The sequence below is a fragment of the Centropristis striata genome, chromosome 10 (genome assembly GCF_030273125.1).
Source record: "Centropristis striata isolate RG_2023a ecotype Rhode Island chromosome 10, C.striata_1.0, whole genome shotgun sequence".
NCBI lineage: Eukaryota > Metazoa > Chordata > Actinopteri > Perciformes > Serranidae > Centropristis > Centropristis striata.
The window spans coordinates 10178217-10205053 of record NC_081526.1 but is presented as its reverse complement, the minus strand read 5'-3'; the positions used below and the strand labels follow the sequence as shown (position 1 = coordinate 10205053).

Genomic DNA, 26837 nt, shown 5'->3' with positions numbered 1-26837 from the left:
CTGACTTCACACAAAAAGAGTGAGAGAGAGCCATGCATTGTTTTCACTATCCATCACACAAAGAGGATAAATAATAGCAGGGTTTTTGATAAGCATTAAATAAATATATTGGATAAAAACAGCAGAATGGATTGAAGAGCCGCAGAGCGTCGGCTGGTTCAGCGGTGGACTATCTTTGCTGAGGAAGAAGAAGAAGAAGGAGGGATGCAGGACTGGTAGCGTCGCAGCATATGTTCAGAGGGTAATAAAAGTGAAAGATTTACAGTTTTCGCCCGGCCCCCCAACAGCCTCAAACCCTTTCAGGAATTACTGAGAATGATTTACAAGCAGGCAGAAGTGTCAGACTGCCCAAACTTCCACCACTTCTTGGGAATGGAAATCAAATCAGCCCCCAAACTTACAATAAAAACACAAGAAATCCAACAGAAAGTGAAGATAAATATTCATCTTGTGTTGAAAACTTCCACTATAAATCCGGATATTTATTTCTACATAGCAATCTATAATTCTAAAGCTGTTTCTTTTTATAAACATTTAGTTCCTTGTTGTTTTTTTCCACTAAATTGGTAAAAATGTGAATAAGGTTTGGAATAAAGAATGAGTGGGCCCAGTAAAGGGGCCACACTGAGCTGTGTCCGAAAGAGCATTTATTCAGAGTGAGCAGCCATAAATACATGTCAGTGCCCTTTAGTTTTTACCCTTTCTCCTATCAATCCCGCTCAGGACATATGCGTAAACAGAAAGCTCCACAAATTGTGCCATTTCTAATATATTTAGTAAAAAAGAAGACATGCAAACAGCGACTAACGGCACACAGAGTCCTGCTCAGAGCGCACAAATCAAACACAGCAATTTATCAAATATCACCACATTTCACATCATTTAGCAGCTCTGCCAACATGAGAAATGCTGAAATATTTACCTACCCAAGCATCCATCGGTTCGGATGTGTCGCTACGGTTGCGCCGGGTATCGGATATTATTTTCTTGGGGGATCTCTTCAGTTTTCAAGTCTGATAGAGTCCTTGCGATTAATGACGACGCCGTGTTTCTAGGGGGACGTGCTGCATTAATTATTTAGACAATCACGTGGTCGAGAATAGAGAGCGGAGTGGTATAGTCTCTGGATTATATCTCTGAATGCAGACAGCGCACTTTAATATATCTTTAGGGGGGGTTGTCTGGCGAGGAGAGGCTTCTGCGAGAAAACAGCTGGAAATCAAATATGGCCGGATGGAGAGCAACGACGTTGTGTTCGTGCACTGGGTGCAGTGTCATTGAAAATGGCACTGCCTTTGGCTCCCATTTATTGCTGTTCAGACATGTAGGTCAGTGTGGCTACACACTGTACGGTGTAGTAGGCTGCTCTGACCTGATCACTGCTGGAGGGAAACATTTCTATTCATGTTTTAATACCTGCAGCTTAGGTTGGATATTAAATGGATTTTAAATAATAAATTAAAAATCCTAGTTAGGGTATTTTTTTTAAAAACTAGTAATGTATATTGGGCTGTCCAATTGTGCTAATAAACCCCCCTCCCCTCCCCTCCCCCCACTCCTCTCCTCCTCCCCCTCATCCTCTCTTCAGCATCTTTGTGCACATCATTTATGGCAGCATGGTGGATTGGTGGCATCACTTTGTCTCTTCAGCTTCTCTCTGAATCTATATATGACACCAGTGTGTATTCTTTTACACGTACACAAACATATAAGAGCCACGTGCACGCCTGTAGGGCCCGCGTGCATGCGCTCAGTAGTTGGGGGGATGAGACAGTGGTCACTGGGGATGAACACACTGCTGCAGATTGTCTTTCCACATGTCCGTTTATGGCCACTTTTTGTTTGTATCAGGACTGATGCTGTAGTGTGGGGGGTCGGAGGTCACTGTAGCAGAGGGTCATATTCAATAAAGGCATGGCTCATGATGAAGCACAAGGGGGTTAGTATCACATATACTGTCGATAATTATACGTGTGTGTGTATTTATTGATAAACGTGCGTAATTTGGTTTTGGAGCCTCTGAAAAAGTTTTTATTTGTCACTTTAAATCTACCAGACCTGCAAATTTCATGTGTTTTTATTGTGTAATAAAGACTCATGTAACTAACTTTTTTTTCCTTTTTTTTTTTTTGCAATAAAGACTCAAGTCAAAGTCTTAAAAGATCCTGAACGCAGTTTTCATTGAATGAATCACCTTGAAAATCTCCTCTACGGGCTCATGGGGATGTTTTTACGCATTTGGATAAGAGCGCATGAGTGGAAATTAAGACACGCCACAGGCAAAACTCGCTCTTCAACATTGGTTTAAAGATATTTTACACTTATTTCAGACCATTATGCTCGTAAATTTCATGCTCTAGAAGAAGAGGCTGAATTAGCCCATGCAGCGCACATTTGGTGCATTTGTGGATGTTTTGTAAAAGGGGGCTGCATGTCCATATGGCTCCACACGCTTGTTACCACTGAAGAAAAACTACTTTCCCACCAAAGTCATCCTTTTGCAAATGGCGCACAACGAATGACACCAAATTACCCCATAAAACAAACATAAAATTAAAGTTTTTAGTAATCACATAAATTATAAAACAATTTAGTGTGCTCGGGGAATTTTTCCCCCTGAAATTTTAAATATTACTCGAGTGGAGATTTTTTTTTAAAACCCGCGACAAAGTGCCTTCTGCAAACATTTAAATGCATAATCAGTAGAAATCTTTATTTTTCCAATATACTTCTCGCATCTCAATGCACAATACAAGGTAAAAAGCATGTACAAAAATAAAAGCAAAAAGATTGCATATTGACATGAGGAGACAAATGCACAAATCAGAAACACATTTTTGGGGGCTGATATAAATACTGTGTGTAGAAAGTGTGGAATTCACGCGCTGACTCCTGCTTTGAATGCTTTGGCTTTTTTTAAAAGTGTTGGGGGGGAAAAACCTCCAAAGCAAAGCGAGAAATGCTGCCTGTCCGGCGGGTCAGGGGTGCTGGGGTCAGTCCTCGCGGCTGAAATGTGTCCCCTGGATGAACCTGCCACTGCTGCTTTGTCGACCTTCGGTTGAAATACCTTTTCAAGCCTCTCGTGGTGAAGACTTCACAGAGAAGATCTCTTCGAGCTTCTGGGCTTTTTTTGTCCGAAGACAATGACGGTATAAAACAAAAAAATATCTCTTTGCAACGTGACGTGAAAGCCCCCCTTCGGTTAGCTCAATGAAAAAACTAGAAGATTCTCACATTAACTAAAGACTAAAAACTTTTTGCATAAAGCCATGCTAATAATAATCCACAAACATATTTTAGATTAATTAATTAAAACTGTATGTGTGCTATACGAAAATTTACACTTTTATTTTAAACAAATAAATAATGACGTAAAAACCATATCAAGAAAAATAAACAATTATACTCCTAAATATTCTGGTATTTTGATTATTTCCGATGAGAAACATCCAATATTAATTTTGATGCCATGCAGGAACAAAATTATGTTTGAAATGGCACGAGAGAGTCTGAAAATGTACACTGTTTACAAAGATGTCAGGAGAGATTTATAAGGGCACTCTGAATAGTATGCACACAGGAATGTCTTGCTTTTTAGGGCATAATATTTAGGCTAAGAAAAATTCAATGCTTTATTGTACAAAATAAGTTAAAACATACGAGTTACACAAAGAAACGTGGGACTGAGAGATTCACCGGGGTTTTTAGGTTGTGTTTGGCGTGCTCTATATGCAAATACTGCGTCCTTCAAGTATATATATATTTTGTGCGTTTTCTGTGAGCTTTGAATAGAAGGAAAAACTCAAATAACCTTTTTGTGTATGTGTGTGTGTATGTGTGTGTGTGATTTGAACCAAGGGCTTCCCTGTTCTGAATAAAGACATTTCAGTCTTTAAACCAGCGTGAATCCATGTGAGAGGAGCTGTTGTTTAAATCCACGAAACCAGCCGAGGTTACTCATTAAATGTCCTCAGATGGAAAACGTCCAGAAAAATAAAGGAAAAAAAGAAAAAAGTTTGTTTCGATGTCTCTCTTTCAGGAATTAAAACTTTCAAACCTCTCTGATTGATTTTCTGACTCAGTCTTGAGTCAACACTGCTGGGGTCTGTTTTTTAAATTAAAAAAAAATGCTAAAACCATCATGAGTCCATGCAAAAGTCAGATGCACCCTCTGTCTCTTTTTATGTACAGTTTTATTTCTCCTCTTATAATGATGTGATATCAGTCTGGTTGTCCTTCTGCAGGTTCTGCAGATGGCTGGAGGCTGGTGCAGATCTGCCCTTGGTGTTGGGCAATTTGTGATCTTTCTTCCATTTCATCCGTCTGTTCTGGAACCAGATTTTGATCTGCCTTTCGGAGAGACAAAGAGTGTGGGCAATCTCGATCCGCCGCCGCCTGGTCAGGTACCTGTTAAAATGAAACTCCTTTTCCAGCTCCAGGACCTGCTGCCGGGTGTAGGCTGTTCTGGACCGCTTGGGCTCGGATCCTGTGTAATCCGGGTTCACTGGGAGAAAAGAAAACAAAAAAAAAATGAAGTCACCAAATGCAGCATGCAGGAAAAAACAATACAAGAGGAGTCCTCTCTGTGTTACCGGTGCGCTCAAACTTTAAGAACAAACACGAGGAGGCGAGAGCATTATAATAAGAGGGAAATAAAGAGTGATTTTTAGCTGGATTTAAGCAGATTTAAGCTCCATTACAAGCGGTCAATATGTGTTTCCAGGAGCTTTCAGGCGCTCACCTAGCGGCCTATTTCCTGAGCTATAAAAATTTATGACTTGTGTAATTGGCGAGGCCTTTCAAAGACTCCCATAAATATTACACTGAATGATTCCTAAAGTCTCAGCTGCTCCTGGAGAGTAGCAGAAGAAGAAGAAGAAGTAGAAGAAGAAGAAGAGAAGGAAATCTTACCAGTAGTTACGTGGACTTTCTTCATCCAGGGGTAAACTACTGCAGGCTGCTTGGACTGTATCCCATTTTGGCTCTTTGTGTTTTGCTGCTGTCCACAAGTCCTTGGTCCGGCTGTTTGGACCGGGGGCCCCGGCTCAGTCTGTGCGCTAAAAGGGCTCGAGTGGCTGGATCTGTCGTGCACATGACCCCGTGGCTGCACCGTGGAGTCCTGCACAGTGTTGCAGCTGAAGGGCTGCTCCGTGTAGTTTGACCGTGGGTAGATCCCTGGATGCTGAAAGTCTGTGTCCTGCGCTGGACTGTAGTAGTCCGAGCCCTGATCAGGTATATAGTTATTTTGTGAATATTCCTCGCACGGAGGAAATTTAGGATCCACATACTTAGAGTTCACCAAATACGAACTCATGGCCATTAATTTCTGAAGGTAGAAAATACTAATTTTTTCTCGAGTTGTCTTTTTTTCCTCCCTCCATAAAGCCCTCCTACTTGGTGTCAACTGAATAAAGTTAGCGAACCATGTGACCAGATCGGCCAATAGAGGTGATGCTGGTCCATAAACGGGTAAACATACAACTAAAAGCAATTTTATTCAACTTAAGATAAAGCAAAATTACACCCTAGTGGGATTAAAACTAATATTGCACAGAAACATCTTGCGTGCGCATTTTAGATAATAAAAACACATGCTCGGAAAACAAGAAAACACATAAATCCTACCCTTTTTTCAATATTTCACTTTAAAATATATATAATAAAAAAATAACAACTCGCACTGTGTGTTTTGTTGTTTTATCTAAGCAGAAATAAAAAATATTTCAGTTTCTGAGGTCTGACTTGAAGGCATGGTGTTCAACAGAGAAACCAACAAAAGATACAAAAAGCCCCTCGGCATAAAAGCAGCGAATAATGAGTGACGACAATTGATGGACACTGTCTTTGTCAAGAAGGGGTCATCCAAAAGTTACACCAATCTCATCACTTCATCTGCTCCCATCCCTTTGAAAAAAAAAACTGTCTCAGGAGCCTATTGGCCAGCAGCAGCAGCCTCTGGGAATCAATAATGTGGAGACACAAGCGAAGAAGAAGAAGAAGCTACAGCTGGAGTGTGCTGCTGTGTGTGGGCTTCTTTTACTAAATCCACTCCAACATAGTGCAATCTAAATAGAAATAAGTTGTTCGTGTGTAACATTTTGCGTCAGATTCCCTCTCAGCCTATAGAGTTACAGCTCGCCCTGAGCGCTTCTTGTGAAGTCTGAGCTCTTGTCAGATGTACTCTCATTCATAAAAAAAAAAAATCCACACTGTAACATGTGACAGGCCTGATAACAAGACGGAAATAAGTCAATAAATCGAAGTTTTTTCATCGACCATATACTCCCCTAGAAACGAATCTGTGATTGTGGTTTGATCACACAAATTCGGTTCTACAGGGTATATATAGACGACGCCAAGCGACACTGAAGCCACACTGAGTCACACTGCAACCACAGATCTTTATTTAAAGAGCTCTTCAGCCAAACAGCAAAGTGGCAACGAGAAACAATGTTATATAAGGAAATGAGAGGCTTAAACACACTCTGAAGATGTCCTAGTACAGGCTAGAATAAAATCTAATTATATTTCTCTAATTGGAGCAGCTTTTCTTTCATTTTCATGGGTTCATTTCAATGCATTTCTCTGGTACAACCCATCTTCTTGAGTTAAAGTTAAAAGCCATGCATGTAAGTAGCTGCTGCTCAAAAAAATATATTTATTAAAAGAAAATTGCAGGCCTAAAGGCTTCATCTACCCATGCAGAGATATTCATGTTAATTAAAGCTGCAAAAGAGTGAAAACAACGAAACCATGCAGCATCACAGGTCAGAACAGGTTTCTGTCCCTCCATCATAGTCCAAGTTCAGACTTAGAAAAAAAAAGAGCCCATTCTTTAAATAATATAAATAACTTTTCACTTTTACAAGCTGTCACCTTCTAATCAGAGATAAAAACACCATAAAAGATAAGCCCTGTGTACTTTGTGGCTAATCCAGAGGAGCTTATAAACAACTGCTCCCCCTAAAGATGAGGCTGAGGCCATGGAGGTCAAACTAAATCATTTACAAACTTATCAAAAACTTCAATTATTTTGGGTGCTGCTGACAGCTCAAAGGGTGCAAAAGTTTACCAGCTCCCCGTCAGCCATTAACCAAACCGCCGTGGCGTCCACTGAGACATTTTTACAAATGAATCAGAGCTGAGAGCGGGGACCAGTTTACAAAATGAGGAGAAACAGGAGAAGCAAAATATTTTTTCCAAAGCACAAAAAATAATATAATAATGTAAATTATTATGTTATAATAATATAATTTTATCCAAATATGTGTCATCAACCTGAGAGCTTATAACAAAAAAACGTCCATATAGGAAGAATATGTCAATATTATGACTTTGTCGGAAATCTAACAATTAAATATTATTAAATATTTAAATATAGAAGTCCAAATGTGATGCTGGGTTTACGTCACAGTTGTGGTAAAGCTTGACTACAGATTGGACCAAACATGCTGCTCATGTTTTATTATTTAATAAGAAATAAAATGGCCTGCAGGAATATTTTACTAACTGACTTTTTACTGCATAAAGTGCTTTTATTTTAGTGTAACGTTTTGGCTGCAGTTACATTTTCAGCTTGATTTTACGTTAAAAGTTACAATAAAGGCCTCCAGTATGTGTGAATTAAAAAATATAAAAATAAATAAGATGATGCGTCTACTTATTACATGTTTAAATACGAAAAAACGAATTGTGCCAAAAATGATATGAACTTCTGTTGATACTCCAAATTTACATTCAAATTAGACAAAAAGCATAAAATATTCGTTTAAATCAGAGTTAAAAGATAGCTGACAGAATGTTAGAAAATGTGATGTTGCACTTCACATTTGAGTATTAGTGAGACAGGCTGACCTGTCTTTCACCTTCCCCTGCGAGCCTCCACTCGGGTCAAAGCCGAGAATCACAACAAAAGAATGATAAAGTCAGCGTTTCCTGGCAGCTCGTGTTAAACCAAAGGCTCACTACTTCAGCTTCACTCTTTTTCCATCACAATTAGAAGGTTATTATAACAGAAAACTGGAAATAAAGCAACAGAGCACAGGGCCTATTTAATGTAATATTCGGCGGAGTGAGGGAGCGTTTTTTATATTTTAATTATAGGAAATAAAACTGAAATTCTCTTCTAACGCTGTATTAAATATTATTAAGTATAATTAGACTAGATTTCTTATAAAATTTGAGAAATGATTATTTTTTAAAGGCCTGCAGAAGAAATGCATTTAGGCCTCTGAGGAAAACAGTACCCACGTTTTTTTTTTAAAGATTTTATTGCTGCAACCTCAGAGCTGTCTTTAGTTGCTTATTAATATTAATGTACTTAATACTGCTAGCTAATGTTGCACTATCGAATTGTAAATTATAAAAAAAAGATATATACATAAGTTGATTGTTAAACATGATGAAGACATTTCAACTAATATTGTTTAAATAAGGCCTTCAGCATATTTCACTAAAAATCTTAAGGATTCTTGTAAAACTCTGGTGCCAACAGGTTGATTTCTCTGCCTCCAAGCAAATAAGAAGCTCCATGCTCTCACATTACTGAATCATGTAGCAGTGAATCAAAGCAACAACTTCAACAACAGCATCCCAAAAAACATCGATTGGCTGTTTAAGAGGTTTAAAGCGAAAGCAAGCTCAGTAATAATCACATTAAACACCATTTCCTCTCATCCAACTATCTGTGCGTCCTGAGCGCGCACTGCCGCCGCGTTCACGGGCAGGAAACAGTATGCGTCGCGTGACATCACACGCCCATACAGCACGAGCATAATGATAAAACCCAGCTTACCACAGAGACCGCAGCGCAGGGCGCACCGTGGAACAAACACATCCATGCTGCAGTCAGGAGCAGTCAGCCCGGTGCACCAGCTCTATTCCAACCCATCTGGACGCTCTTACTAATACACAATGAGAATTATATTTTGGCTTGTCAAGTCCCGGGCCATAAAACAAACTTTAATGGCGTCACGTGTTTCCTCGCAGCCACTCACAACAGCGCGCAGGCCCATAAATAATCCTCAAAGTTGCACTTACTCAATAACGGCGATTACACTGATGTGCACTGAGGAAAAGTCGTAGAAAGGAAGCTGGAGGCTGTAACTGCCTTGATAGGAGTGGGAACAGAGGGGCACTGGGACTAAATAGAAAATATTTTTATGGCTTATTGTATTTGCAGACCTGTCAGCTACTATTGCAATGTTTAAACAAGCAACAGAAACTGACAATATTCAGAATTTCATGATGTTTTCCAGTTATTTATTCCAAAAATCTCCATTTCTTTCTCCCCTTATTGGACAGACTTGATTATATCACTTCACTGAGCTCTCAATTGTCCACAAAACCACCTAAAATGCATCACTGACTTGTCCTTAAAATACATTTTTCTCCCTGACACAATAAGACTGATGTCATTCATCCATCTGGGCCAATCCCAGAGCATGCCTTCGCTCCTCCTCTCCTCTTCCTGTGCAGAGGGGCTGGTGATGTTGAGGTTTGGATGGCTGCCACTGTGGGGCAGGTATGATAAATGGAATGTCATCAAATCAGAGGCTTGTCACATTTTACATGGATGTCCTCATAAAAAGTTATTTCCCTGGAGATAATTTGAGGGCAAAACCTCTGTGTGACCTCCTGGGTGTTTGAGCTGCATGCATATATATTTCCTGCTGCTAGTGGGGGCTAGTGTTTTCTGTCGTTTAATGGCTTACATGCAGTTTTTATGCATTTAAATGAAGTCATTAATTTTAAGCTCCATCAGCTTTCCTTAAAGCCTTTTCCATCATGGTGGATGGCATGCATGAACACTGCATTAATAATAAGTGTTAAAACGGTTTCGAATGAAGCAACAAGTTTGTTCAACATCTTTACTTGGAATGCTTTCTTATATATTAATATATAAGAATAATCAACTTTTTGCTGTGATGCACTTTAGCTCTCAGAACACATAAAAATCCAACAGTTACACAAATGCAGCATCAGACCAGCTGATCTCATCACAAACACATCTCTTCCTGCTTAAAAACTGCCTTGCAAACAATTCTCCAGAACCACTTTCAAAAATGAACCAGGTCACGTGACCACCAGTCTCAGCCAATCACGGTGCTCAGGGAGCTGCTAGTCAGATTGCTGAATGGGCTGAGAGAGGCTGAGTGTTGGGCAACAGCGCCTTCTGCTGGCATTTTAACGACTTCCCCTCTTTCCCACTGCAAAAAATGTCCACATATAACAAGTAAATTCAGCCAATCATGTGTTTGGTCAAACTATTGATACAGATTTGCAAGAAGGAGGAACAAAATGCACGTTTCGAATGCAAATTATCTTTTTATCTTATTTGTTAAATTTAATGTCAGCCAGTGGGCTGATGGAACTTGATTCAAGGTTTAATTTAGTTATTCTTCAAAAAAAAAAATTAAAAATCTGCATTTGACAAAAAAAGAATCATCACAGCCTTTTGCAAAATATTTGTTTTTTTATATATTTTTTTATTTTTTAAATAAATGTATATGTTAATAAATCAACTGAATATAAGTGCAAAGCGAATAAAGGCCTGTTTTGCAGTGGGTTTTTTTTATTACTTATCATTAAGCAGATGAAAGAAAATAAACGTGTTGCTCGTGATTATGGTCATAATGACTCAAAAAACATAACAGTGAAAGTTTTTTTAGGTTGAAAACGAAAAAAAGAAAGAAATGATATAAATAACATCTATTGTACCTTATAGCTCGAAATAACTTTATAAGAAAAAAACAGTTGTTGATTAAATCTCCCAGTGTGTCACACAAGAATCCACAGGGTCTAATGTTAGACTCCAGGCTGCTCCTGGGTGGATTTAAATAAACCACATGCATTCATTCATGGTGAATGTGTGCAAGGCCTGCGGTCACACATTGTCCTGCATAATTACATATAACAATCACAAATAATTTAAACTATGTACATTGTTAAATAAGAACAAGCCAGAGTGAAGCCTGTCTTCCTCTCCCAGCCTTCTACTGGTGCCTGTATAACAGGGTCCATTTTGCCGCATTGCAGTAAGGCTGTAAATACTTTCGCAGCTGCCTGTCAGGCAACAGTGAAATACTGTCTTTGTTCAGTTGGCCCCATCTCCAGGCAGCTGAACACTGCGAGGAAAATTCTACTGCTCCTGCCAGCCTTGCATATGTGGAATATAGCGAAGCAGATTTAGTTCTGTGTCGCATTTTCGCAGCATGTGGAAATATGATGGAGTTCAGATTGTTTGGTAGTTAAAGAAATGCAGAATGGTATAACTTCAGCTTCAAAAGGAATAAAAAAGCTTGTCGATGTGCAATAAAATCTGCGTCAAACTGAAAACGAAATGGAGAATGTTTGCTTCAATGCATGAAGCTATTTTCTTATAAATTGGTGAAATGAAATGCATCAAAATATACAGCTCAAACACCATCATCACTGGCTTCAAACACGAGCTATATTTTTCAAAATAATCTTCAGATAAAAGTAGGAGCCACAATGAATGCATTTCCAACATATTTGATAAACAAGATGGTTATTTCGCATAAATGCTTTCTTTGGTTTATGCAGCATATTAACCTTAAATGCACATTTCCATCAGTACTAACATGATTAAACGCATTTTCTGCCTTTAAAGTCTAAAAAACAATTTATTCCTACACATCCAGCAACACGTGAAACCACCAAATTACCCGAGAGCCATCACCCTGCTGCTAATTTACATGACTAATGAAACAGGAAGCTGTCAAACTTCACATGCAGACACGCGAGCGTTAATAAAGTCCATGATGGCGCAGAAAGCTTACCTACAGCCGGTTGGTAATCCATGATTATTCTCGCAGCTTTACCTATGAACTGCATTATGATAAGGCAGAGAAGAGCCAGAGCTGCTGCTGCTGCTGCTGTGTGTATGAACAGGTCAGATATGTTAGAAAGTTGAAACGCTCCTCTTGTCATCCGGGGGAGCAGCACCACAAATGTGCTGATCTGACGTTTATGAAACGGATGCAATTTTTTAAGAAAGCCGAGCCCGTGGCGTATCGGTTTGTGCGCCATAGACGTAGAATGCAGTGGGAAAAAAATCGCCTGGGAAATCAGGAAAAGAGCCATGAAGACGTTTGCCTCTCACACATGACCAGTGGCATCCAATGACAGGCGATGGAGGCACATAAAAAGGTCTATTACCAAAGCTGTAAATTGTCCTCTCACAAAAAAAGGAATTTAGACTGCAGCAGCTCTCCCCATCTTTGCGCATAATGGCAGAAGCCCCTCCGCGTCCTCTGGAGGAAAACAAGAGCCTTGTTTTGTTTTTTTGTTTTTATCACTCAACCAGAAAATGTTGTGTCTGAAAGAGTAACAGAGCAGTTGGACTAGTTTTAGCTTCAACATAATGAAATTCGTTAGTGTAAGAGAAAAAATAAAACACTAGGCTAAAAAAATTATTTTCTTTTTCTTTACATAAAAAAAATGACGCAATGTTTTGTTTGCTTATAATTAAAGGCGACACAATCTTATAATTTAATAAGAATAAAAAATATATATTAGAAATTATGCCTGGATGGTTACTGTGTAAAACTGAAGCTTTTTGCACCAATGAAATTACATTTTCCCCCTTTTTTCCAACTTTTTCTTTTGTTTTTCAGTGTTGGGCCTTTGCACCAAAATAAAACCCGGGTAGTTTATTAGGCTTAGTTTGAACTAATAGTGGTGGGTAAATAAATATTAGACTACCATTGTGATAGTGGCCTTTGTGCTGTTCCAGACGACAAATCGTGTTTTGAATAGTTTCTCTGAACATACTGCATATCATCGCCCTTTCCTCGCGTCCCTACAGGCCTGCTGTTACCCATAAATATGGAGACAAACATCGGTGATGGCATATGACAATTGTTCACGCTTCTGACCCCTGAGATTCAGAGGCTAAATATTACAGACTGGTTGTCACGACCATGCGCATAATTCTGCAGCAAAAAAGGAATTTCTTTTATTTCATTCTTGTTCATCTGGTGGCATGCCAGAGTCAGCACACTGCGATTTATAGCCGGGCCAGCTCTGTCTCTGGTTTCCTGTCTTATAGAGCTCAGGGTGTGTGTTTCTGTGTGTGTGTGTGTGTGTGTGTGTGTGTGTGTGTGTGTGTGTGTGTGTGTCTGTGTGTGTGTGTGTCTGTGTGTGTGTGTGTGTGTGTGTGTGTGTGTGTGTGTGTCTGTGTGTATCTGTGTGTATCTGTGTGTGTGTGTGTGTGTGTTGCAAGGGATCAGGATTTGTTGCATTACACAACTATGACATTATTGTAACTCTATAGTCCAGCGTAGTGTAGTCCACTGGGACAGGGTCATTCCACTGGAAGAAAAAAATGTGGATTTTGATCCGTTTCGTCTCGGTGCAGATATACAGGACTATTTGTCTGCTCACATGATGTTACAGTCTTTATTCTGGTGGTCAGAGAGTCGCCACGTTGCACTGGAAGAATGGTTTTATCTCCAGTGTGTGATATGGTGGTGCATCAGTGCGCACTAAATGGATGAAGAGCCAAAGACAAATCTAGGGCCGTTTCCTTTGATTAGGGAAAACAAATGGTGCCTGCTACTGCTCCCTCAGATAATAACACATCAAAGAGTCAAACTATGCAGTTACAAGTAGCTACAGAACCAGTTAGATAGATAGATGTGTTTGTGGGAGGAAACTAGACGCTGCCAGCATTACCTTAGTTTAAACCCCATGCCTGATATTGGGAAGGGAAAAAAAGAGAGTGGTGGGGTCGGTGGTGAGCCATCCACACAGCTGCAACATTGTCAGACACCAACAGGACTAATAAAGATGTAGCAACGATCAGGACAGCACGTCTCCATGTTCATTCATGAGTCTGCTGGGCTTTTTCCTCATCCTGTCTGTTAGCCATTTATACTTTGAAATCCTTAGCCTTGTTTTGCATTTTAAATAAAACAGATTATCACTAAAGCGAATTTAAAGCAGCTTTGACGTGTGCGTAACAGGAAAGTATGTTCATATATATATATATATATATATATATATATATATATATATATATATATGTGTGTGTATATATATATATATATATATACACATATATACATATATATATGTATATATATTCGCTTTAGTGATGTGATAATATGAATTCAAGCTCAGATGATGAGGTTTACTTTCATTACAGAGCTCTATGTATATATATGTATATATATATATATATATATATATACACATATATATACATATATATATGTATATATATTCGCTTTAGTGATGTGATAATATGAATTCAAGCTCAGATGATGAGGTTTACTTTCATTACAGAGCTCTAACTGTTTTTTCTGTGCGTCCTGATTCTTCGGGCAATCACCCCAAATATGCAGAGGCCGTTATATTTTTACATCGTGTTGGCAATTTCAGTGCATCAGATTTAATTACACGGTCTTTCCAAACACATAAATAATAATAATAATAATAATAATAATAATAATAACTATTTGTGTAGCACTTATTGATTCAGGAATGCTAACCTCGAATAAATACTACTTCTACTACTACTACTACTACTATTACTACTACTACTACTACTACTACTAATAATAATAATAATAATAATAACTATTTGTGTAGCACTTATTGATTCAGGAATGCTAACCTCGAATAAATACTACTTCTACTACTACTACTACTACTACTAATAATAATAATAATAATAATAATAATAATAATAATAATAATAATAATAATAATAATACCTAATAATAATAATTTATTATATTTGTGTGGTGCCTATGGATTCCGGAATGTTAACTTGGAATGTTAATATCAAAGTGTTGCCAGGACAGTAAAGTTAACACGACTGTTACATGCACACTGACACTTCACACTGGCCTCATTATTGTCCAGCAGACTACTGAGGATTGTATCAGATTTAATGACTGTCAGTTGGTTATTATGGTCCAAAATACATTCCATAATAACGCTACATTGTTGCGTTAACGTCCCATCCTGTGATCTTCCTCTTTGTCTTCCACTGTAGCACATTAAGACGTCACTATTCACGTAGCCCTGCTTGTCAGATTGCGTCACAGACCTCAACCGTTAATGTCGTTTGCATTAGTGGGTTAGAGACAATGTTGTGTAGATTGAATGTATTCTGCTAGTACAAATGTGAGATAATTGTATAGTTATAGTTATTATAGTTGTAGTTATTTGACTTTATGTTACTTTAAGAGGGACATATAGGCCTATACTCTAATATTACATTTATCTGACAGCTTTAGTTACTTTGCAGATTTTACTTGATGCACATTTTTTAAAATAATTTAATAACCATAAGTTTCAAGTCATATACAAGGAACCACACAGGAGTAATAAAATAGTTGATTGTTGGAGGTTGAACTGATTTGAACTAACATTTAAAAATGCGAAAAAATACTTATTACACATATATGCATCAGTAGCCTAATAATAGCCTAATAATCATACAACTGGTAAAGCACTCAGAATTTATGCATTTTTCTGCACTATTTCTTTTCAGGCTTTAAGCACATTTTACAATACGTACTTATATTTTTAAAGCAGGACTTTTGCTTGTAATGGGGTAGGCCTATTGCTATATTTTAATTAACGCACACATATCACACACACACGCGCACGATGACATGGCTATAAGAACAAACTGGTTCACTTCCACACAGTGTCCATTGAGTGTGTGTTTCTGTGGTGAATAAAGGCCATAAGCGATTCTCACACAGTTCTGGAAAAACCCGAACATGAAGTGTGTTCCCGATCTGTCACACACAGCTAATTTCCACAGATTCTCACAGAGAAATAACAGTGACAGATAGCGTGTGAATATGCAGCAGCACAACATGAGTGTAGCTAATGACAAAAGTGAGATAGCTGACCCTCACTCATGGCCTGTAGGGAGAAACACATGACTGTCTATAACGGTACAGTGGCAGAAAGCCCCCTATAATCGCACCCTGCACCTTATCAAAGGAGAGATCTGATGCTGTTATAGTGCGCGTGTAAGCAGCGTGTAATCATGCAGTCATATATATTTAAATAAAGAAGCTGAACATCCTCATTCTGGGGTCAAGTTTTGAGCCGTGACAGTCACCAGTCAGCACACATACACATACACATACACACACATACACACACACACACTACCACTCAAACATTTCCTCTGAGCGCTGTCGTTGGCTGCCAGTGTTTGGAAACTTCATGACAATCATCACTGTTAATGGCGAGGACTGAAGTAATGTTTAATTTAATTCCTTAGCACACAGCAGCGTGTACTAAGGAACTCTCTTCCACTGCACACGGGATTAAAACAGCAGCAAGAGAAGGAAAAACAAGAATGCTGATGCCTTTTAATAAAAATACATAATAAATAATTATTGTTTATGAAAGGCCTTAACCCTGAAGCTTGGTGGTCAGTATTATATTTTTCGTCAGATAATGAAAATTTAGTGCACACAGAAGCCTCAAGTGTGTTTGTGCTACTCAGTTTGTCACAGAAAAAAATATAGTTAGACTATTTTTTTATTATTATTTTTCAATGTATTGGTTTTGATAATTCTAATAATAATCGTGTGATGTGCTATATGCTTTTTTTTTTCAAAAGGAAAAGCTTCCATGTAAAATGTATATAGGCTATACAATTAATATGGGGTAGGCTATACCTTTTGAGGAAAAGAAATAGGCCTTATTCTGGGCTTATTTTCTTCCAAAGGCCTGATAAACCAGCACTGATGTGTTCATTATCAGATCACTTTGTGTCAGTGATTTAAACAAAAGCATAAATATTTAAGCTGAATTTGAGCATTTTGGGATAAAAACAAGTCACGCGCAGAGCCGCTGTTATGTTTAGTAGCTCCAGAGTCACAATGAGCTTACATTAGTGAGTCACGAGTCTATCATTAATATATCCATTCCCAAGCACAGCAAAAACACTTCGCTGCAGAACTGGATCTATTTATTTAAAGTTTTTTTTTCTTTTTTCTTTTTAAGAGGAATGCATTTCTGAAAGTTGACTATATTTGTCCCAGTTGTTCTTCTTTTGTAAATAATGATGAAGTCAGGCTTATAAACTTTTTTCTTTATCGGTTAAAATCGGCAGCTCTTATGTGCAAATATCACATATTGTTGCAGATGTGGGTCTAAAAAATTAAAAAGATTAAAAAGATTTTCAAAAATGAAATAAAAAAACTGATGTTTAAAATATACGATTTGAGACTTTGCAATAGTTAAAAGCTGTAATGGGCCTATTCTGTTATTTTTTTTTACAATATCGACAGCTTTCGGTTCAGGAAGTTAAACTTTTATCAGCACTGCTATAAAACTGAGCCCCACAGTCTGGACTTTCAGATGATCACAACCCTAACACATACAGTTTTACAAAGGACATCAATAGGTTATTTTTGTACTTTGATACAAATGAGTGAATCCTGTGTGCATGTTGTATGGTCTGTTCCATGTGTTACCTTCTAGTTCCAGCTGTGAATGAATGGCTGTGACTAAGACTTAAAGACCAATATCGCCCTCTAGCGCTCTCATTACTGTCTCAATGGAGCCTTCAGCTGCATCAGAGGTGAAAGCAGTCTGTTTAGTTCTGAATTATTCAGGAGATTTCCATTTGATTTGACTTGTAAAGTTGAAATATATATATATTATGAGTTTATTTGCACAAATTCAGTAAAAATCCAAATATAACCATTGTCTATTTTGTTCCCATTGGTGGATCCTGTATGAGGTAATATTAGGACACGCATGGTTTTACATTTCAAAATAAAATAAATGCAGCAGAAAGTAAAACTGCACTGGACACCAGTCAAAGTGAAGTTTTGTTTCCCATCGGTGGGAAGTGCAGTTGGTGAATAAACGTGACCATTAAGGTGGGGGTGATTTCCTCTGAAACAATTCATCGAGCAGACACCCTGTGGAAAAGTGTCTACATTCTGTTTGTCAGCAACAGACGCAAACGCCCCAGAAAAAGAGCATTTCAAAGGAGAGTGTAATTACTGGCCAGGACCATAAAGTCATTTAGGCCAGACGTCTAGCCATTTCTATAGCTTTATTGGACCAAGGTTCTTCCTGCTTTAAACTCATTATTCGTACAAGTTGGACAATAAATTGGAAATGCGCCGCAACACCTCTCCCAATCGTAAACACTTTATTACATCTACGTTTCAAATACACTGTTTAAAAAAACAACAGTATGTTACAGGATTAAAAAGCGCTTTAAATCTCTTTTTTTAATTGCAGATTTATTTGTTGGCTGCAAATAGAAAATTGTAAACACTGATTGTTGGGTTTAATATTGTGGTGTATGTTGAAAGCGTGCGGCTGCAAAATATTGGCAGGTTTACTGAAAACAAGACCTGAGGGCATTATCATAATATTACATTTAAAAAATACTTAATAAAGAAAAAAAATAAAGAAACATCCCACCAGCATCCCAGAAGAGTTCAAAGAAAAAACTGAAATAAATTAAAGAATAAAATATTAACCTACGAATTGAAATTCGTGATAAAAATCGATGATTTGCTTTAGTTTTTGTTAGATATAAAACGCCTATATTTTTCATTCACGCACCTTTTGCACAATGTCTAACATGGGTTTCCTGAATCACCATCTGCGTGTATGTGTGTGTGTGTGTGTGTGTGTGTGTGTGTGTGTGTGTGTGTGTGTGTCCCGACAACAGACAGCAGTCAAAGTACTTCAGCTGTGAAAATGTTTTATATACAAGTCCAAATTCCTTACAACTATAAAAGCAATACACAGAGGCACATTTTCTAATGAAGGGAGGCGCAACAAATGTGACAAACTGTTTGTGGTGGTGGAAAATTCAAAACAGAGAAAATATTTAACAGCATGTGACTGAATCCCACCAAGACTAATTCCTGCACATTAGATTTTGATGCATATTTGGCCAACACGTTCTGACACTGACACGCAATAATTACGCTTATATACCTAGAGGGTCTAAAAAAATGAACTGAGGCTCCTACCAAAATTGATTTAATTGTTCAGATGGCTTTCCTTGGTTTGAGAAATGGCAGTGATTTGTTTTATAGCAGCTCCTTGCCGCCTCTCTCTCTGTTCATCTTCTTCATTTTCATCCTCCTGTTCTGGAACCAGATCTTCACTTGTCTCTCGGTTAAACTGAGTATGCGGGCCACTTCATAGCGGCGGTCTCTTGTCAGATACATGTTGAAGAGGAACTCCTTTTCCAGCTCTAAAGTCTGATATTTGGTGTACGGGCAGCGCTTCTTCCTCGTGGAGCGTGCGTGGATCCAGTTTGTTGCAGGGTTGTCTGGGAGAAAACAGATAAAGTGGAGACACATGTGATGAGGTTTTTCACTTAAGACTGCAGTAAAAATATTCTCAATTTTGGGGTTGGGGGAGCTTATGGGCACATGGTGTGGGTGCAGGAAAACAAAGAAACATAAGAAATTGTTTAATGTGATGCGTAAAGCTTATATTTTCATTGTTTTTCAGATTTTACTATAAAAAATAGAAAACAGGATATTATAAGCTACATGTATCCCTACCTGAGGTAAAATCTCATCAAAAAGAAACAGTGTGTATCTATTTTGGGCGTCCTGTGACATTAAAAGTTTAGGATCCCCTGTAATAACCCTAGCAGGGCGTTTTTTCCCCTTCCCTAGCCGAGGTATAGTACGAGACACTTTTATAGGTTAGTAAAAGCTCCAGTTTTACGCACCCAGCTCATACAGTTCTTAAGGCTGTAAATCAGGATTGGCTATTCCGTTTACTTACTTGGGTCAAGTTGTTGTTGTTGTTTCTCCTCTTTGGGCTCGCTGTGGCTCGAAAGCTCACTTCCACTGTGCTCTTTGCTCGCTTTTTCCGCACACTCCGATACTCCACAGGCGAATTCACCGGCGAGCGGCCGCGCCTCAGCTTCCAACGCGTCCGCGCACTCTTTCGGTGGCAACACGATCTCCGGCTTTGTCCCGTACGGCCGACCAACACCACCTCCACCACCACCGCCGCCGCTGCTGCCGGAGTGGAAGCCGGCGAACGAGACGTGGTTGGAGATGGGGTCCATCCAGGAGCGGACGTATCTGCCGTCCGAGGCGGGGAGGTGGGGCTGGTGGTGGTGGTGATGGTGGTGCACATACGGATGATAAATCCCCTGCGGGTGAACCGAGGACCACGACGACGAGAAAACGGCGGACTTTGGTGCAAAATTGCATGAGGAGAAGTCAGCGGTGTCCCCGGCAGCACCTGGCGGCCTCGGGGTCACCGTGTGCGGAGCCTGGAGAAAGCGAGCCCCGTACACATCCTCCGGCTCCTGGCCCAGGATCGCGTCCACATAGCAGTTAGTGAGAGCGCCACTGGAAGACATTTTTGATCTCTTCCTACTCATATAATAAGGCTCGCACTGTTACGGGAAGCGTCCCTCTATGAACAATCATAGTATTTTTGCTGGCCTGCATCTACAGGGATTGGTTACATGGATCACGTGATCATATTTACCAATACAGCGAGTAAATCAATCCTGCCCTTGCTCTCTCTTCTTTTTTTCTCCTTCGTCAGGTTTAATTTAGCTTTTCATTTCACAAATAATAAAAAGCCCCATCAGATGTGACGCGAGGAAGAAAAACAAATGAATGCATTTTCTTCTTCTAATCTTTCTGCAGCGCGCTGCAACAAAAGGGATAAGCTGCATTTCCCCTGCAAACACACACACTGTGAACCAACACTCTTCCAATATCGTCCTGATACCCTCACTGCTAGTAAAATGCTTTATAGACTTAACGGAGTCCTCGTAAAAACACATGTAATAACATGCTGTAAAATAACAGACGCCATTTCCGTCCACAATGCGCTGAATCCATTGTTAATATTCGGAGAGGAAACATATTTTCTGGGTTGGTTTTAATTTTTTAAAAGCGAAGTCGGAAACAGCAGCAGTGAAATTATTGTATTCATTCAAAGGAGGGCAATAATGTCTTTATGTATCAATAAAGGTTTTATGAGGTGCGTGTGATTATACATGCCGTCAATAAAAAAAAAGAAAAGACTTGGAGAAGCAGAGTGCGTCTGTGTGCTGCTGTCTGAGACATGTCATTTAAATCTAATATACACATTGAGATTTTTAATAGGGGTTTAAAAAATGTTTGGCTTGTTTTGAAGAAGTTTGGTGACCTTAAATACAGAAGAAACAAGAACATTTCAAAAGAAATAGTCAAGATTTAGGCTGTCAAGTCTGCGGACAGACAGTCATACGTCATTTCATCAGAGATAAACAGAAAATATGAGGTTATTTTCTGCACAATGAAGAGAAATGCAACGTGGCTGTTGAGGCCTGAGCCGCTCGGGAGGAAGGAAGAGCTGTTGGAGAGTGTTGCCTGTGAATTTGTGCTTGAACATAACTTCCCCCGCCTCATGTTTCTTATAGACTGTTAGTTCAGTCACAAACAGGCCTCAAATTAAAAACAGCATGTTTATTTCATTACTTGACCTCCGCCTCCCTGCGGGTCTCTACTGCGTAAACACACAGAGGATGCAACATTTTTCTGATCGTATTTGGATTATTTTGGATCATTTTTAGGCTAATTTTCAAGTCCTCATGGAGCTGGAGTATCTTTAAAAGCATGAGATAATATGTTAACTATTATATCCTAACAGCTAAAAACCGCACGTGTTAAAACTGCTGGGAGCCCACAAACTAAATATTTTCCTGTTTTTAAACTTGCAGCTCGTCGCCAGCTGAAGTTAGAAACAATTATGCTCTAATTTACTCAAATTAGAAACACATTTTGGTGCATCATTTCTTTCCTTGCAGCAAGGCGCGAAAGCTCGATTACAAAATGTATTTTCTTTCTATTTTCTTCTTCTTTTCATAATTGTTTTACGCATACAAATGTCTGCGTAAAACCAAATAACACCAAAGATTTCCACAGTGGTACAGCAGATAAATAACATATAATTAAAGACCAGACACTCTGAGAACATAAACGAACACAAAACAAGATTATTTGACAATTTATTGCAAGATTACATGCCACAAACATGCAGGAATTTCACAGATTAACATTTGGCTTGCACCGACTGTAAAACAAATGTTGCACTACACGACAATAAAATGTGCTTTCATGACTGAAAATAAGAGCAATTCTTTTTCCAAAACAGCTCACCGTCGCGACACAATAGAATATCTACTGGCTATAGAGGGAAGAAATCTACTTCTCCAATAATTTAAGACCATAAAAGTGTGATACCCTGTGAGAAAATAAAACAAATACACGACGCCACACAAAGTACGAAAAATTGGCCTATATATAGTCACAGTTTCGTTGAAATTGAAGATAAACGTCCAATGCCACTGAAGCATCAAACCGATGATGAGAGAAAATAATAAAAGACAGCTAACCACAGACACATGCGCGCTCACGAAAAGGTGAGGTTTGAGGTGAGTTCCCGGATGCGGTTCTCTCTGTTCATTTTCTTCAGTTTCATCCTGCGGTTCTGGAACCAGATCTTGACCTGCCTGTCGGTCAGGTTGACGCTCCTGCTGATCTCTAGGCGGCGCTCTCGGGTCAGATACATATTGAAGAGAAACTCCTTCTCCAACTCCAAGGTCTGGTGCTTTGTGTAGGGACATCTCTTCTTTCTGCCACTTTTTGCAGTTAACCAGTTGCTTGTTGGTGTGTCGTTCTTACACTCTGCAAAAGATCCAGAGCAAAGACATGTCAGTATCTCACACCTGCTGCTTTCATTATTACCTCTGGGAAATAACACAATGTTTCCCCAGAATAAATAAAATGCATGTTATTAGTCACGTACATGAGACCACTGGTAAAATTAAATTAAACTAAACCCCCAACTGATCAAAGCGCACACCTAAAACACACCTTTACACAGCCTGGAAATTATATTAAACAAATATGCTTCAAAAGCATTAACAAGCTTGATTAAATTGTAATAATTAATAACTTTAAATTGAATTTTAAACAGTGTTTTTCCATATTCTAGCAAAATATGGAGACTGAATTTTCCAGCTGCAAATGCACCATATTCACATTTACACTTCATGCACAAAAATATATAAATATAAATATATAAAAATAGCTGCTTACATTGAAATTTCACTTTGTGCAAACATTGCATTGTGTCAAAATATGAAGCAAGATATATATTTTTAAATGCACTTAAAAAAAATATTTAAATATGTGGGTGCAGGAGGAGAGCCAGTGTGCATGCTGCATGGTAAAAGCATTCTCTGTTGCCCATTACTGCAACCTGAGAAAGACTCTCATTAAACATTACGACTTTAGGGTTGTTTGTGTTTTATACTTGGTTTTATGATGCTGGAGCCTTCTCAGCACTGCTGCGCCACAAGATAAAAGCTTTCCATTGTAGCCAAACCCACCTTTCCCTTCCTTGTGCAGCAGCTCAGGGCTGGACGCAGAGCCTTCCATGGAGCAGATCTTCTCCCCGGAGCTGGACTTGGGATCCGGGCTGTCTGCGGGCACCGGCGTCCTTGAGGTCTCGGGGTTTTGCGGGACGTCCTCACTTTTCTTTTCTGCGAAATTAGAAGGCGCCGAGGAAGGTTGCGGTTTCGGGGTGACCCGGCTGAGCTGCATCAGGGTTGGGGTTGGACTCGGCGGCTCATGGCAGTAGTTTTCCTGATGTTTTCCGTTCGCATAAGTTTGGCTCAGTCTGAAATAGCCCGGGACCGGGATCTCGGGACCCTCCACAGAACAAGACTCGGAAATAACGTTAGAATATGCCTCTGAAGAGCTGACTTTTTGGACTCTCTTATCGGAGTACATGCAGCAGTTACTCTCTTCCTTTATGCTCTGTGAAAATGTACAGTTTGACATCTGACTGGACGGCTCTATTCTGCAGGGTCTACCCGGATCAGTCCAGTTATCTATCTGAGGTATGTACGAGTGGACATTCATGCCCACGTTTTGGTGGTTGACCTCCCCTCTTTTGCCGAAAGACGGCAGGAGTCCACAGGTTTGCATTCCGTAAGTTCCCATGTCTGAGCCGGACGGCATGTACATGTTGCTGCTGGAGTAAAAGCTGTCCGACCTGCAAGCACCAATTAAAGAGTCCACTAAGAATGTGTTGGCCGCAGGAGAGCTACTGGGAAAGGACATTTTGGGGGCTTAAGTTCTTTGGAGGAGAGAGATGTCCTTTGGAAGCTGACATATCTAGGAAAAACAATCTCCGTGGAAGTCAGGATGCCTCCCGACCACATGACAAGCCCACCAATGAGATTTGAAAATGGCCTTGAGACGCAGCCTCCTCTCCCCTGCACACACACACAGTCACATACACACATATACACACACACACTGCAGATGCAGACGTGGTCAACAGCGACACCTACTACACGGACTTGAAATTGGTGCACAGACTCATGAACACAAGGCTGTGCAAGCCCCAAAACTGAAAAAAATCACATTTTAAAATGCTCTGAAAATAATTCAACTTCATTTAAGATCTAATGTGCAACAACTGCAGCTGTAAGAAATGTTAATGAGTTAAATGCATTACATGATGTGTGTGTCTTTGTGTGAGAGACAGAGGAAAGGGAGTGTGTATGTGTGCGTAAAAATGCTGCCTTTATGACGCAGAGGCGACAACTGCAGACTATGTGAAAGAATGTATGCTTACCATAATGAATTTTTATGTGTTTTCTAAATTTATTAACCATTCACACATTCAACAGGGTCCTCATTAACTGTGTTTGCATATATTTTAATGTATTGCTGATGTTTGACTTAAAATATCAGAATAAACAAGAAAAATTGTTATATACTGTTTGCTTTGTCGGTATTTCATTGTTTCAGGGTTTGAGATTTTTTTCATTTTATGCAAAGGATTTTTTTTTCTCCTGTGGATTTTTCTTTTGCAATTAACAGCAACAAAATTTTCGATGCATGCTATTTAAATTTCCTGCAACATGTCAGCATTAAATTAATTACTGTATAAAGTAAAATGTGTCCAGCATTCACACATAGAAATTGAGCTGCTAGAAGGTGTGTGTGCATGAAGGTCAACACTAGAAGCTGCATGGCTTTGCTTTTTCAATAAACTCCACTTAAGACGGATAGAAAATGGTCCTTTATTATTTGCAAAGATTATTAAGCAGCATATTATTTGCATTTAGTCACAGGTATTTCCGATGATAGAAATAAAGCCTGGCATATACACAGTGTGGGGATTATTGTGCTCAGGGCTCCATTGTTTTTGTCTGCAGGGAGGCAAATGTGAGCAACATAAAAGGTGTCTGTGAAACTGAGGGGGAACAAAAACACTTGAAAATGTCCATCGATCGAAAATGTAAAGTCAGGCCATGATAACTATAACGATCCTGCAGGTATTTTACAAATAAACTAAATACAGCTTGAAATGATGATTTCTTTGGCATTGATGCGACATGCTTTTATAATCCTGCAGCTTGTTTAAATATGTCTTCGAGGCTCTTAGATGTTTACAGATGGTTGTAAACAAACATTTGTAGTATGCAAATCATGTCAACGTCACAGGATCCACACACAGTCAAATTAAGGCTCGTTAACTTAAATTTAATCAGGGAATATGTAGAAAATACATTCATCGTTTTTACATTTTCGGATATTTTAAAGGAAGAAAAAAAACATTTAACTCTGACAACACGGACACCATTATTCTTTTAATAATCATGTTTCGAATAATGACAAATGCTCAAATATAACATTAGGTTATTTTGCATATCATGTGACGCACTGAACCGAAAAATAATAATATGATAATATATTCTTCAGGTATAATCAACAATTCATACACGCACAAAAAGTACACAAGTACCGTAAAAGTGGAAAAACAAATTGGAGCTCGTGTTACGCAATAATAATAATCATTATCATCATAGGAATAATAACAGTAATAATTATATAAAGCAAATACCAGGAGACCCACCAATATTTAAACATGAGCATATAAAAAAATAAGTGTAGAGTTCCTCGGGAAAAAAAATACATTTATTATTGTTAAGTTTCAGGTAAAACTTGTGTCCTTTTCTGAGTAACTTATATTTTTAAAGCAAATGGAGAGACGCAGATTAATGGTCAATCAATAACAGTTATACAGCTGCAAATTAAATGAATATAACTGAAAGGAAATGTAAAGCACATTTACGTCAATATTTCCCCACAACGTCATAATATGTGGAGTGTGTAGAAGCAGATTTCAGGGGCCTGTGAGTCTGTGCGGCCTTCAGGTTAAGATCGAAGTCTGAATTTTAAAGCTTCACATGACAAAAGACACGGAGGAGAATTATTTAGTGCGGTTGTCCTTTGAAAAACACTTGAACATGACTTGTAAATGAGATTGCCGTCTGGAAGACACAGGAGTTGTATCAGTTAATCTGGGCACTGAGTGAAATAAATAAATAAAATGAGTTTTAAGAGTAATTGTTTTCTTTTATTTTGCAAGAGAAACTGTCGTCTACAAGGTTGAATGGTTTGATTGGAGAAAAAAAGGTGATTTGGGATTTTTCTTCTAATAAAAAATGTATAATTTGCTCAAATCAACATAATTTTGGCCACTGGATGCAGTAAGAGTTCAAATAAAAATGCAAATAGAACCAGTGTTGAACGGATTATTCCCCCAGTGAGTTATTTGCATGCAGGGTTCATGTTAAATTTGGCTGAAATCTGCATTCCCACTTGCAGCCAGAGCTACAAGTCTGCCCTCATGTGGATACAGCGAGAAGCTGAGAGAAATAACCCACACAGTTGGTAATGTCATTTCACTGTAGGACATGATGACAACCATATTAAACGCTTAATGAAACCTCAGTTTTATAATAGGCT

At 38.8% G+C, this 26837-nt stretch overlaps 4 protein-coding genes across 4 annotated transcripts in view; all 4 read right to left on the bottom strand.

Annotated features, from left to right (window-relative positions):
• hoxd3a (homeobox D3a) overlaps positions 1-26837 on the bottom strand; it is a 70117-nt gene that overhangs the window by 6801 nt on the left and 36479 nt on the right. The gene's annotated exons all lie outside the window — the stretch shown is intronic.
• hoxd4a (homeobox D4a) lies at positions 3745-5465 on the bottom strand. Its single transcript, XM_059342453.1, has 2 exons — positions 4912-5465; positions 3745-4504 (listed from the first exon to the last, which is right to left on the bottom strand). Exons 1-2 carry the CDS (start codon positions 5318-5320, stop codon positions 4206-4208), a joined length of 708 nt encoding a protein of 235 aa, XP_059198436.1. The 5' UTR covers positions 5321-5465; the 3' UTR covers positions 3745-4205.
• Positions 18739-20389, bottom strand: hoxd9a (homeobox D9a). The gene is made up of 2 exons (XM_059342451.1): positions 19780-20389; positions 18739-19312 (listed from the first exon to the last, which is right to left on the bottom strand). Exons 1-2 carry the CDS (start codon positions 20387-20389, stop codon positions 19068-19070), a joined length of 855 nt encoding a protein of 284 aa, XP_059198434.1. The 3' UTR covers positions 18739-19067.
• hoxd10a (homeobox D10a) lies at positions 22071-24134 on the bottom strand. The gene is made up of 2 exons (XM_059342450.1): positions 23399-24134; positions 22071-22691 (listed from the first exon to the last, which is right to left on the bottom strand). The coding sequence occupies exons 1-2, from the start codon at positions 24132-24134 to the stop codon at positions 22417-22419; spliced, it is 1011 nt and encodes a 336-aa protein (XP_059198433.1). The 3' UTR covers positions 22071-22416.

Coding starts and splice junctions, on each gene's coding strand:
- hoxd9a (XM_059342451.1), bottom strand. CDS start 20,389: ATGAGTAGGAAGAGATCAAAAATGTCTTCCAGTGGCGCTCTCACTAAC. Junction 19,313..19,779: donor ACAACAACAACTTGACCCAA/GTAAGTAAACGG, acceptor GTTTTCTCCCAG/ACAACCCTGCAACAAACTGG.
- hoxd4a (XM_059342453.1), bottom strand. CDS start 5,320: ATGGCCATGAGTTCGTATTTGGTGAACTCTAAGTATGTGGATCCTAAA. Junction 4,505..4,911: donor GAAAGTCCACGTAACTACTG/GTAAGATTTCCT, acceptor CTTTTCTCCCAG/TGAACCCGGATTACACAGGA.
- hoxd10a (XM_059342450.1), bottom strand. CDS start 24,134: ATGTCCTTTCCCAGTAGCTCTCCTGCGGCCAACACATTCTTAGTGGAC. Junction 22,692..23,398: donor GCTGCACAAGGAAGGGAAAG/GTGGGTTTGGCT, acceptor GATCTTTTGCAG/AGTGTAAGAACGACACACCA.